Source organism: Anopheles aquasalis, chromosome 2 (genome assembly GCF_943734665.1).
Source record: "Anopheles aquasalis chromosome 2, idAnoAquaMG_Q_19, whole genome shotgun sequence".
Taxonomy (NCBI): Eukaryota; Metazoa; Arthropoda; class Insecta; order Diptera; family Culicidae; genus Anopheles; species Anopheles aquasalis.
Window position 1 is genome coordinate 17113912 of NC_064877.1, and position 13048 is coordinate 17126959.

A 13048-nucleotide genomic window follows, 5' to 3' on the forward strand; every position below is an offset into this window, starting at 1 on the left:
TTGGTGTTTTGATTTCTCTGCTCTGCTTTCTGTTCGCTGCTGCTGCCTGGTATCTCAGCAAGCCAATGGTCCCTCTCGCTCTCTGTCATCGTCAACAACCCCTTGGAACGCCTTTGGTTCTGGTTTGTTTTTCTTTTCTACATTTTCTACATTTTCCGTTTTTCAGCCATTTTTCCCTTCACTGGAAAAGGATTCTACCGCAGCTCCTGCTCTCCACCCGCGTGATGGGGAGCTTTCACGCAAATAAACCTTTCATCCGATCGTCAACGCTGGAGAGTGGCTGCCGGAAGCTGAAAAAGCGATGTGACGTGATGCCGGGTTGCCCATTATACATCGGCACACACAGATTGGCCACCAATTATGGGATTTCTCTTTTCATGCTGCTTTTGCAACACTCAAAGGCGATGGTCCGCCCCATGTTTTTTGTGCAGTGACATTCCTTTGCATTGAATGAGCGTCGGCAAAAATCTTACAAAAAAAAAGCGTCCTACATGTGGGGCTAGCTTTTCCCCGCGGGGAGAGCAGAACATCAAAGCGTAGGTTCTTGAGCACACAAACACATGTTCATCCTGGTGTATGTACGCGAAGATTCCAAGAATCTATCGCCAAGCTCCTTCATATCGCTCCCGGGCGTGACCTTCTCTATTCAATTCGACGAACCCGGAGAACCTCAATGAACGTGCCTGGTGGTGCTTGGGGTCTACATCGAGACGCATTAAGGACGTCGGAGCTTATTTTGTCCTTATTTCAGCCTTCTCAGATCACAGGCTGCTCTGCTTCCGTTTGCGTTTGATTTGACTTTTGCCGTTCCGCCGGTTCCGTTCCGTCGCTTCAGTACAAAACGGTACCGCACAGTCGTGCGGTGTCACTTTGGCATCAAGGATCTTGTTTATTAGCGCTTTTTATCACCTTTTTCGTCTCGTTTTTATCACATGAGCCACACTGATTAGTACTAATGATAGACGAGCTCGTGCGGAGTAATACGTGCTGTTTGAGCTCGCATCAAGCATGGGAAATCATGGCCCCAAACCAATCCAGTGTCCTATGACCGTGCTTGATCACAAACCAAGTGCCAAGAACTCGCCAAATGGGACGGAACGATTTAATAAAGCGAAGAAAATTGCTTTCACGTTGATTTGGGGAATTTGATTTTTGTAACATTAATTTGACTTTCAATTGGACCGCGTCTCTATACGTTGCTTCCCCGGGCTTTCCGCTGCTTTGTTGCGACGGTTTCGAAGTAAAAATTGATTTACCACGATACGCCTCTTTCCCGAGCCTCGCGCCGTTGCTTTTACTTACGGTACGGCAACCTTTCTTGTCGCTCTCGCACGTTGGACGTGACTAAACTTCGTCTTTACCACCAGCATCACCACCTGTTGATGTGTGTGCCAGTTTTTAGCCGAAGGTAATGATGTTTTTGGGGGTTGGGGGTGAGTGGGGGGTCCAGGCGTACTTGGGGTAAAATAATTTGCTTCCAAATTGGCACGTTTCAACACTCAGCAACTAATTATGGGAACGAGAAGATTGTCTCACATGCACGAAATGATGCTGGTGATGCTGCTGGTCCGTGGTTTTTGTTTTTCCTTCATCCCCTCGAGCCATTCGTGCGCTTTTAATTCGTTTTCCATTCGCTGCTTGCTTGCTGGAGAGAAGCATTCCAATTTTTGAGGAAAAAGATGCACACAGCACATGCTCTCGTCTCGCCTGGGACAGAAGGGAATCAGAATTCGTGCGGAACACCGGGTGCGCGCACAAAAGTTCGGAAATTTATGCAAATATATTCGTGCGAAGAGATCCAAGCAGCCTCTTCGCAAATGCATCTTCTCCCCTCCCGATTGCTTCGACCGGTGCTTGGAGACAGCATTCGAAAATAGCAAGACGCCGTGTATGTGCACGGGTGTACGTGTCTTGCCTTAAGGCTATGATCAGAAATCAGAACTGAGCTGAGCTTGAAATGCTAGACTAGACAGTTGGTGGAGAGAAAAGTTTCTGCCCCAAATCGAACCATTAAACGTCAGCCCAGACAGGCAGCCGCAAGGTACAGTTAGGGCTCCACGTTTGAATAAAGCTATGAATTGTGTTTTTATTGGCCATTGTGCAAACGTTATGGCAGATAAGATAGCACATAACTTGTTTTATCGAAGTTCATGGATAAAAATGCTTTAAACGGAAATTGTTTATGTTAATTCAATAAGAAGTTTGGAGAGCATGGTTTTGTAGAGAAATAGATAATCATAATTGACAATCAGCATCCTTCAGCGTGCAATTCTAATGTTCAGCTTTCCAATTTTCTTTAAAAAACACTGTCTATCGTGATATCTTCAAGCGGACTATAAGAACAGTATGCAACAACATATGTTGAGGGATTAACGATGCTTTAACAATCCAAATAAAAACAAGACGAAAGTGTCGCATAGCGGTCATTCTGCAATTCCCTTTATGGCAACACAAATTGAATTCCATTTTTGGCGTAACACTTGAACCCCCCAAAACAAAGTTGACAAACTCTCCAGTGTCTCCGCTACACCACCGATGGGAGTTCAGGACGCTAAAGACACCATAGAGAGAGAGAGAGAGAGAGAGAGAGAGAGAGAGAGAGAGAGAGAGAGAGAGAGAGAGAGAGAGAGAGAGAGAGAGAGAGAGAGAGAGAGAGAGAGAGGAAAAGAGAGAGAACAGCAGGTAAAAGGCGCATAAGGGTCGCACCAAGTGTACCATTGCGCGTACCGTATCCTTAGTGACCCTTAATGTCACCACCAGTGCAAACGAGCGGCCTCCTCCTCCTAAGAAACTACTGCACGATACATGGGAGGTGGAGAACAGAATCTTCTTCAACCGTATCGTCACCGACTGTACGAGGGTTGGCCATAAAAATAAGAAAAAAAGTGCTCCCAATACGAATGTTCCCCACTAAAAGGTTTCAATTTTGCACCAAAGTTGCCTCTTCGTTTCATCTGCCGGCCGTTTTTCGTCCGTTTTCTACCGCTAATACCGGCTGTCCCAAGGATGCCATCGAACCAAATTGTCGAAAGGAGAAAAAAAAAACAAAAAACCACGAAGGAAAAGGAAAACGAAACCACCGCGGACAACGGTTTCGTTTTCATTTCAAATTTGTATGTTTCCCCGCCCAGACCGAGCCAAGTCGATAATCCACGGCAATGGTTTGGCGTTCTTTGCTCGAATTGCTCCGCGAAACGTTCCACGAAGATGGACCCAAGATGGACAAGATTAATGGCCCTTTCACCGGATTCCCCATTCCACCGGCCAATAAGCCATTTCGGTGGCGAGCCACGAGCCAAAAAGACACACGCGGGACACGCAGGTTTCCTTGTTCTGCTTCACCGGGCTATCCAGCGGCCAACAAACAATGGACGAGAGATAAAGAGAGAGAGAGAGTGAGTACTTTCCGAAGTGAAGAATACGGCTGGTCAAGAGGCCCACCGTTTAGGCCAGTTGGCAGCGAATTGATCGATCAACGGTTTGTTTTTATGTTTTTTTCTTCCGCCGTTTCATCTTTGTCTTCGATCATGGCGGAAAAAAACCATCTTAGCGGATGGCGATAGACCCAGCATCCTTGGATGTCGCGTCGCGTCGCAACCAACCAACTCTGCCCAGTTCCCTAGAGGAGATGGTTAGGTCGGACCGTATTTTTAAGAACATTTAATCTTCGGAATCGAGCATCAGCAGGCCCTGCCCGGCGAGGAGGGATTAATTTCATCCCCTCGGGGGCTATGGCCAGATCCTTTTTGTAAAAATGGTGGACCAAAAGGTTCTTTATCTCCAGCACGTACCTGAGCGATGGGCTCTTGGATCTTCAGTCCTTTCTTTTTAAAAATTCAAACCGATCACCTTTCGCGCTCATCTCTGGACAATCGTTTACCGACCGACATTCCGTGAAAACAATATGTTTGTCGTTCAAGGATCTCCATTACAGAAGCTTCATTCGCAGCTGGTCATCGAGACAGAGCTGCAGAATATGCTTTTCATTTTTCATGCCAGACACGACAATCGCGATCTGTCATCCCAAAAAAAAAAAAAGCTCCAGACACACCTCGCCGGACGTCCGAGCGCACTCTTGCCGGTGTAATTAAATCCAAATCCGACAATTTTCGCTATAGAATTCCATTCGAAATCCAAACCTCAAACGAAGGCAATCATGGGCGTCGTGGCTCGATTCGATGGCGTTTCGTGTGGCACAATACTGCATTCCAGCATTCCACGGATGTCGCGCGACACCAAACAATTGACACGACGCAGGACTCCCTCGGTGCCACTTACGGTAAAAGACAAGCATTGACAGAAGGGAGGCCGGAATGTGCACGGTGGTCCACAGCGGACGTCTTATCCTGTCGAGGAGCAGATTCACCGTCGTCGTGAGCTCCTGCGTCGTCGTCTCCTGATGGAATGATGATTCTTGCACAGAGGCAGAGACTTCCTTACGCGTCTTCAGTATCGCTGGAAAATAAGAGGCCCACTCGTGCCTTATGAGATTGATGGCGTACCTTTCCCTCGTGTGAGGATGTGATTCCTCACAACATCTTGATACTACACCAAGGCATGAAAGGCCCAAAAAGCTGGATCACGCGATGGAATGTGATTGTTGGTTGCGTGAAAACAGCTTCCATCATTCCAGGATCTTCTGCTCTTCAACCATCATCACTGCCAGGGCACATCGATTTTTCTCCATTTTGCCTGTAACACAAATGTCAGTAACAGCAACATTTCGTAGAAGATATCGAACCTTCCCGAAAGGTGACATAATACTGCTGGAAGCGCCACAGCACAGCAGCCAGAACACCGCAGGCTGGCCTCCAGATTATCGAATTACAAAGAAAAGCTTTTAAATAATTATCTTGCCTCGTGGCGATCGAGCTGCTGTTGCTGTTGCCTGCAGAAAGACCGATTTGGTCAGCATCTAATCTCTCTCTCTCTCTCTGTGACCAACTGACCGAACTGAGGTGCGCTGAGGTTGAAGGTTATTGTGTCCCCAAGGCGATTCCCCAAAATTCCCCGCAGATCCTCCTTCTCCTGCATTTATCTGACAAATGATGATGCCAAAGGACATTCGGTTTGGTTTAAGACATTAGGCCGAGGGCCGGAAATAAAGGAGAATTATGAAATCCATCGTGCGACAATGCCAAAGCGCACACAATTCGTGCGTAATTCAAATTGAAGCAAAACTTACAATTCCATTCCAAACCTTTTTCTTGTAACAAGAATTCCCGTTTTCATTCACACTATTGTCGTATGCGAAGCACACTACACCTGAGAGCACCACCGGTTCGGGATCAGATGGCGCCCAAAAAGCGCTTACGTTACTCCTCCACGACTGCTGCTGCCGCTTCTCCTCCTTTTCCGTCCAGTATACCGGCATGTTGCTGAGTAAGAAGAACGGAAAATATTATTCTTAATTAGCGTCTGAGCCAACGGAATTTCAATGGTCCAATGGCGCACCGTGCCACAGCGAACGGAAAGGAGCGGAAATTATGATCCCAAAAACCGCGCTGCTGCTGCTGGATGGCAGCGTGTTGCGTCACGGAGCGAACTTTATTCAATTTGAGCGCGGAATGGCGAGCACACCCACTGGCGGTAGTGCTAGCGCTTGGTGAAGCTAAGAAGCTAAGAAGGCCTCCGAGTCTGCCTCCTGGGAATGTGCTCCGTTCGCGTACGTTCCGTGAAATGAACGAACGAGTGGGCAAACTGGTGTGGACGAATGCGTTGGGTGTGTGGGAAAAAGATAATTAAACCACCACTAAACTGCTAATTAACACGTTTTGCTGGTGTGCCGGAAAAGGAGAACGAAAAAAGAAAAAAACAGTTTCCATCGCGATGCTATTCACACATTCCGATGCTGGTGGTGGAGCATTTTTTTCACTAGAGCGAGCCTTTCTTTTCTTTCTCAAATCTGCGTGCTTTTAATGACTTCAAAGGATTCGTAAATTCTATTCGAGAATTTGGCACAGAACAGGACGAGGTAGTGCTCTATAACGAGAGAAGGAATATAATAAGTGAATAGATGAAATGGAAATGAAAACATTTCAAAAATGTCTGTTTGTGCTACAAAGCAAAAGAAAAAAGATCGCCTGGATAGAAGGTGCGTAGCCACGGTAGCAACAACACTATTTCAGTCTCTTTTTTGACAGTTTTTAACTGAAATTGTGTCCATGCTCCTTTAGGGGAGGTCCGGAAAACTACAAAAACCAAAAAACGGCTACGGTTAGAAGAAAACGCAAAACAAAAAAAGACACACTTTTCACATTCGCCAATGGCATTCCAACCCCATCAACGAACCGCACAGACAGGCAAACCGGAAGCCTGGGTGTCCTCATTCGTCCCATGACACATGTTTGGCATTCTTCTCGTTAGGTTGAAATTATGAACGACACCGGCTGCTGCTGCTGCTGTTCCCGAATGGTCTTCTCATCGTCGTCGTTGTGCTCGTCGTTGGTGGATTTTATGTGTTTGGAAACATTAAATTTTCATTAATTCCCCTGCGCCAGTGTGCAGCACCGTGCAGCAGAGAGAGAGAGAGCGAGACGGAGCGAGGAACAAAAGTATGGAGAAAGCACGGCTTAGCGCGAGTGCGAGCACCGTTGGTACCGAGTGATAAAATGAATCATTCCTGGATCATTGGCACTGTGTCGCCGACCAGGCGAACAGTGTGTGCTGTCATATGTGTCACTGGTGGTGCCCCGAGGGGACCACAGGCATTACCGGATGGCATGATGAGTCCTCGCGAAGACAGCTATCGACCGGATGGGGAAAGGGAAGAGCGGAATACGAAGCACCGGAGCTCCCGGGCGCGTTGCAAAAATGTTTATGGCTGTCGCCGAGGATGAACGGCTTAGCGACTAATGAGGATATATAGAACACTTTGTAGCGTCGTTCCCTTTTTGGGAGATTTTCACTGGTAATAGGTCCCATACGTAACGTGGTTACAACTGTCCTGTCTCCAAATTGTACAACTGTTGCAGTGAAATTAGTTTGCTAATGAGACATACTTTCGGTAAGTAACAGAATTCAAAGGAATATTGTATGTTCAAGCGACGAAGAACCTACATTTTCTTTTCTCATACTGAAGGAAATAAGAGGTTTTAAGGATTTACTCACAACTGCCAATTAGCAATGCTTCACAAGCTATTCCTGTGAGCCATTACTAAGAAGAGAAGTATCGCACGTCATGGGTCTAAGGCTCTATACCTCTTTACATGCCTTAGAAAGCACAGACAACATACATTCTCCTAGATATGCCCCATTGGTCGCCCCATTCAGCAGCACAAACCGTTCCTAGATCGCAAACGATCATGTGCTTAGCCCCTTGTAATGAGACGTCGAAACCGTTCAGTTCCTCGACTCATCAGCAACTCTCGGTACTCACCAGAGCTCGGCCAGTAATCTGCACTCTGGTCAAACTTTCCTCGAATGTAAAATACCCTTTTCCCACGCAAGTGGACCAGACTCAACGGGCAGCTCGCCTAATCTCGGTTGGCGAGAGCTCACTGAGAGCGCTCAGACTTCAAAAATCCTTCCAAATATACACGCTGCAACGTGCTGGACGTGGAAGCTGAATTGTTCCACTACTCTCAAAACTCGGACGGTTGCATAATGATCCCATCCGACCTTTCCAACAGCACCACCAGCCAGTAGCTGAAACGGGCAAAGTTTCAGGTACCATTCGGCGTTTCGATTGGTTTTCCGGTTCGACCGGCAAGACTTTTCCGCCTAAAAAGGGCTTTGCAATTGGTAGCGGAGAAAAACAAAATCCATTTTCAATCCTCACCGTGTAGCACTTCGGAAGAGGATGATTATATAGTCGGGAAGAAGGAGGATGCTTGTTTTGGTTTCCAGTCCAGACATGTGGGAAGACACAGGGGTCTGGGATGAGGTGTGATGATGGATTATTGTTTTGCGAAGCGACTGCGTGGGCATCACCGTCATAATCGCTTGTTTGCTTCTCCATCATTAATTGGACTGCCGGTGTATGAAGGGCTTACAGATTACGTTTCGTGCTGAAGCTGACGGAAGGCACGGAGCCTTTGGCAGCATGATTACCCTTTCAGGAGGAGCTTCCTTGCACTCGAATACCATGTTATTCGTGGATGAATAGAGTTTAAGCTGAAATGATCTACACAACGGCTCCATGTACAAGTATTCTTGGTATAAAGAGGATCTTAATATGCGTCGTTAGAGCGAACCAATCCTTTTAATTGCATCGGTATCGATCGATTCCACTTACTGCATCCGAACAACGGTCGAGGGTAATTCGCTTTTAACCCTTTACCATCGTAAATCATTAGAACTGTCCACTGTCTCTCTCTCTCTCTCTCTCTCTCTCTCTCTCTCTCTCTCTCTCTCTTTCTCTCTCTCTGCACGCAAGTCACGCAAGAGAGCATCGCATAGAAACAAGTTTCGAGTGTGGTTTGTGATGGTTTTGACCAGAGTCAGAGTGCCCACATTGGCCGCACCGGAGGGCATACTAATTGATTAGCTAGAAGGCAGAACTCATGATTGATGGCACTGCGACGTTCCAATTGCCCTCGTGAAGCGCTATGAAAATATTTCAAATCGTCGTGAAAAGTAAGACCAACGCAGACAACGCTTGGTGGCGATGCTGCACGAAATTTGATGGATCCTGCCAGTCCCTGATGGTGGCCAGTCCCTGACCAGAGACGACAGCCATCAATTATGATGTTGGGCTGCGGCGCAACCGCACCATCGTCGCCACCACAAAGAGACATCGAATCCCATCGATAAGCGTGTCTCTATTATTCATCAATCAACCAAAAATGGAACAGTGGCAGAGGGGACTAGTGGCATTCTAAGAGTCAATGCTGGTCACGCACGTGTCGCGCCTGTCGAATATCTGCCCAACAATTATCCTCCCCGGCAGGACAAGCTTCCCTTCCGAGGAATCGAACCCGAAAATTGGATTCCCTAGTGGTCCCGAGTGATTCCGGCTGGTTAGGTTGCTTCCTCAAGTGAGTCTATGCCCATACTGGGCACAATTTTGTATAGTAACGTATCTAAAGTTAGTTAAAAAACCATCCAATCACATAACAAGCCCGCTATCAATGATGGAAAAGTTCAACAAAAAAGTTCAACATTGAATTGTGCGTATCATCGCGTACAGACTCGTTATTCGCCCTTCGCTCCTTCCACCTGCTCATTAAAGTGGTGTTTTCATGTTGAAAAACATGGAAAAAAAGAACGTTTTCATCGCCATCACCACATGCGCTATCGGTTGACCAACGGGAAAAGCGTTCGTCGCCGCACGCATGTACAACGGAACTGATATCGATACGCGTGTGTCGCTAACGAGCTGGAAAATCGAACGGAACACCAATGACTGATAGCGATCGGAACTGACATCGGTTCAGCGCTGACCCCACGGTGTCGTATCTTCCATGGAATGCATTTGCGCAACTTTGCCCCGAGGGGAGGCGAGTCGTGTATTTTAATTACAAAATTCCAACTCATTGCCCGGAGCAGTAGCACCAGCAGCAGCAGCAGCAGCAGCCATCATCATAGTGACCGGCATTACTATGATGTTGCTATGCACGAAACGCAACTCCGGTGATCACGCGTAGAACACATGGGAACAAAGGAATATCTGATTTCCCCAACGTCATACGATCGACGAAAATTATTTGATTTTCTTTCCATGCTATTACAAAAGTGTTCGATTTGATTCTCTTTTTTTGTGAAGATAAAATATCGTAAAAGTCAAAAATAAACCAGAAACATAGTCAAATCATGTACTAAAGCGAATTTGCTACACAGAATCCACATAACAAATGGGATGTCTAGCATGAAAATGACATTTTTTAATCAACACAATTTTACGGAGTGCCATAATCCGTTCCATTCAAAGGTAACTAACGAATACCAATACACTACTGTGCTCTAGCTGTGACTAAGACCACGGTGGAGCTTGGAATTCCCATAAAATAGCAATCATTTTACGACAGAATCTGGTAATTACTTGCGAAACGGAAAATTCAATTACTCGAAAGTAAACGAAAATTAACAAAACATCCAAACAGCATTTTTGAAATGTCTGTCACCTTCCTCTGCGGTAAAGGGTAAACTGTATAAAAGCACCGAGCTTCCCCTCGAATGGCCATTCATTCCGAGCAGTGCAGCCGGCAGGCACAGCTTCCATCAAAAGCTCACCATGGGCTCGAGCACCAAAACCAAACTAATTGCGGGATGTGGCATCATCTTGGTGGTGGGCTGTCTATTATCACCCCATGGTTGCCATGGTAAGTCCACGTATTGCACTCTAGGCATCTCCCTCCGTATGCCCTAACTTGCCAGCATTTCCGGTACACATTCCAGGTGCTTCCACTGTGCCGTCCCGGACTGTCAGTGATCCGGCACACCATCCGAGAGGCGGATCGTCAGTACCACGGTTCGATACGAAGGCAAAATTAGTCGGCTTTAACCGAGCCGTCGGTGAACGGCTTCAGCGAACCGAAACCGATCTGCGTCCACTGCAACGACGCGCCGCACGACTCGAGCGTCTCGTTAGCAACTTCCAGCACAAAAGACCGGCGCTGCAGAAGCGGAAAGATGGCCGGCGAGGTGAAGCCTCGAACCTCGAACGCAACGGGCTGCTGCGCGAAGCCAATCGGTTACGGACCGATGTCGATCGTAAGTTGCTGGGATTCCGGGAGCTGGACCGTAACTATCGTAACGTTCGCCAGCTGCTACCGTCGCCAGGGAGTAAGGGAGCGACGGTGGCCGCGGCGACGACTTCCGCATTGCCCCGCGCTTGGCTCGATCGTGACACCGAGCGGCAGATGGAGCAGAACGAGCGCGTCTACAAAAACATCATTAACCTGCTGGTCCAACTGATCGAAGTCCCGGTAAACATCATTCACGACATGATCGGTGATGGAGGAGCTGACGGAGAAGCGACCGGACCGGCTGCTTTCCCACCGAACGGTACGGACTACCCAGGTGGGCCACCCACTGAACAAGCAACTGAACCGAACGAGTACGCCTTCGACTACGACGAAGAGGACCAAGCCTTCCTTCCCGAGACTACAATCAATGCCGTCGATGGTGCTGCGCCTGGGCCGGCCAACGTCGTACAGGACGCTGAATGGGTTCAGTTTCACTACTAACCCGGTGCCAGCGCAGGACGATGGAAGACAGACGCAGGTGATGCTTGGTGCGGAACCGGTCGTCCCGGACTTGATTACTGTTGGGGTATCCTGGCAGCAACAGCATCGGCACCGAGTCGATGCAATGCTTAACGCAGCGAACAATGTTTTCGACCGTGAACTTTTCGCTGGCAACTAGATCTTTACCAGGCGATGGCGAAGCCTCACTATTTATGCTATGCCCATGCTTTGCACTGACCGAAGCCTTATTTAAATGAAAAATAAAACAGCATACAGGAGGTAGATGAGAACCCTGATGAATTTGGGTCAGGTTACGAGCGTTTGGCTATATTTTTGGGATGAATTTAGGGCTGAATTCATTCAAATATATTTGGTTTCTCTTAATCAGGTTTTGTTGTAATGCTAGTACACGAGAGCAACTTTCACTGGCGGTAAACTATCATTTGACGCCTTGCAATTTGATGCTTTATTTCCTACGATAGTTAAATTACCAAATCATCTGTCTACTGCCTTTATATGACTTCATTTTAACAATGTAATGCCCTCATGCGGGATCTTATTGCATGGATAAGTGAAAGAACGATGTGAAAGATCGAATAAAATTTCTTTCTGCCAGTTCTTAGCGTTAAGATCCGTGTATCGTCACCCTTTCAACAGTTTAGCGTTCTGTATCGGGCTTTTTTCCATTTTGAATACAGTGACTGATCTATTTGACTACAACTTCCAACTAAAATCGAGATCCAAGTGATTGTTCCACGCATCTTAACCACCTTCATCTTCTTTCAAAGCTTCCCTCCCATAACTAATGCAAACGCGTAGCACGATTGGCTGAAAGGCGGAACACCCGAAAGAACGGCCGCTCTTAAATGTCTTTGGCCACCTGAGAGCGCTCTGAACGCGCCGATTAACGCGCCAGAGCCACCGGAAGTGGCAAAAAAGAAAGCTACGGCCAGGAATGCGGCCGGAATGCAGGCATAAATCACTTTTACGACACATCTAAATCTTTGCTCCACGGTATATGGTGTCGGCGTTCGTCCTCGTCGGTGGAACTGTGTCTTCTGTCTTTTCCCACGCTCGCCTTGCCGCTCTTCCACCCATCAAGCCCCTCCACCACTTGCCTAGGAATTCGATCAACCATCGTCAGGCGAACGATCGAACGTAATTTTCCTCCTGCCAAGTCCTACGAGACGGGAAAAACTTTTCCCAGTTTTCCCGCACCCAAGGCAGCGCGCGCGAATCTAACAAGAAAACGGTAAGGGGCACGGGACCGGAAAATCCTTCCTGAGCAAAGATGCAAGCAAAACGGACGATTTAGCCCCATAAGTTAATCATAAGCTTTGGCCATGGATAAAAGATTGCGATTGAAGCGACTGGCGGCTTGGGGGAGGGGTGTGGGCGGGGGGGGGGGGGGTGTGGATGGCACACAATAGGGGGCCCTCGATCCAAAGCAAGATACATAAAAAAACACACGAAAGAAAAACCAAAAAAAAGGAAACCGAGTGTAAAGAAGCTTTTTCCAGGCGCACCGGCACACCGAGCGTAGCAAATCCGCAGATTTATGGCGCGAGATGGCAGACACAGACACACACACCCCCGAAGAAGCACCACGGAGCATCGCGTCCTGCCGTGAAGCCGTCGAGTTGTTCAGGAGACAACTTTTCAACCAACGACCACCATCAATCATGCCGAAGCGACGGGCTCGCCCCTCGTCGGTCGACGAATTCAAGTTACGCCGAACAATGGGGCCATCCCACCCCACCCCGGGGGAGGGCGGTGTCCCGGGAATGCTGTAGCAAAGTAACGGTTTTGTTCTCTATGACGTTACCACCCCTCCTCCTCCCCCAGGAGATCGGCCCTGGTCCGCTAATTATGTTCCCGATGGAGGAATATTCAATTTTGGGGGAAAGTTTTTCGTCTCC

General features: G+C 47.8%; 2 protein-coding genes across 8 annotated transcripts in view; one reads left to right on the forward strand and one right to left on the reverse strand.

The window, feature by feature from the left end:
* LOC126572522 (high affinity cGMP-specific 3',5'-cyclic phosphodiesterase 9A) overlaps positions 1 to 13048 on the reverse strand; it is a 116131-nt gene that overhangs the window by 44986 nt on the left and 58097 nt on the right. The gene's annotated exons all lie outside the window — the stretch shown is intronic.
* On the forward strand, positions 10136 to 11667 carry LOC126572538 (uncharacterized). The gene is made up of 2 exons (XM_050231927.1): positions 10136 to 10262; positions 10339 to 11667. Exons 1-2 carry the CDS (start codon positions 10175 to 10177, stop codon positions 11127 to 11129), a joined length of 879 nt encoding a protein of 292 aa, XP_050087884.1. The 5' UTR covers positions 10136 to 10174; the 3' UTR covers positions 11130 to 11667.

What these genes read in the sequence shown, in the direction of transcription:
- LOC126572538 (XM_050231927.1), top strand. Translation starts at nt 10,175, where the DNA reads ATGGGCTCGAGCACCAAAACCAAACTAATTGCGGGATGTGGCATCATC. An exon ending in ATCACCCCATGGTTGCCATG is followed by an intron (nt 10,263 to 10,338) that starts GTAAGTCCACGT and finishes TACACATTCCAG; the next exon opens with GTGCTTCCACTGTGCCGTCC.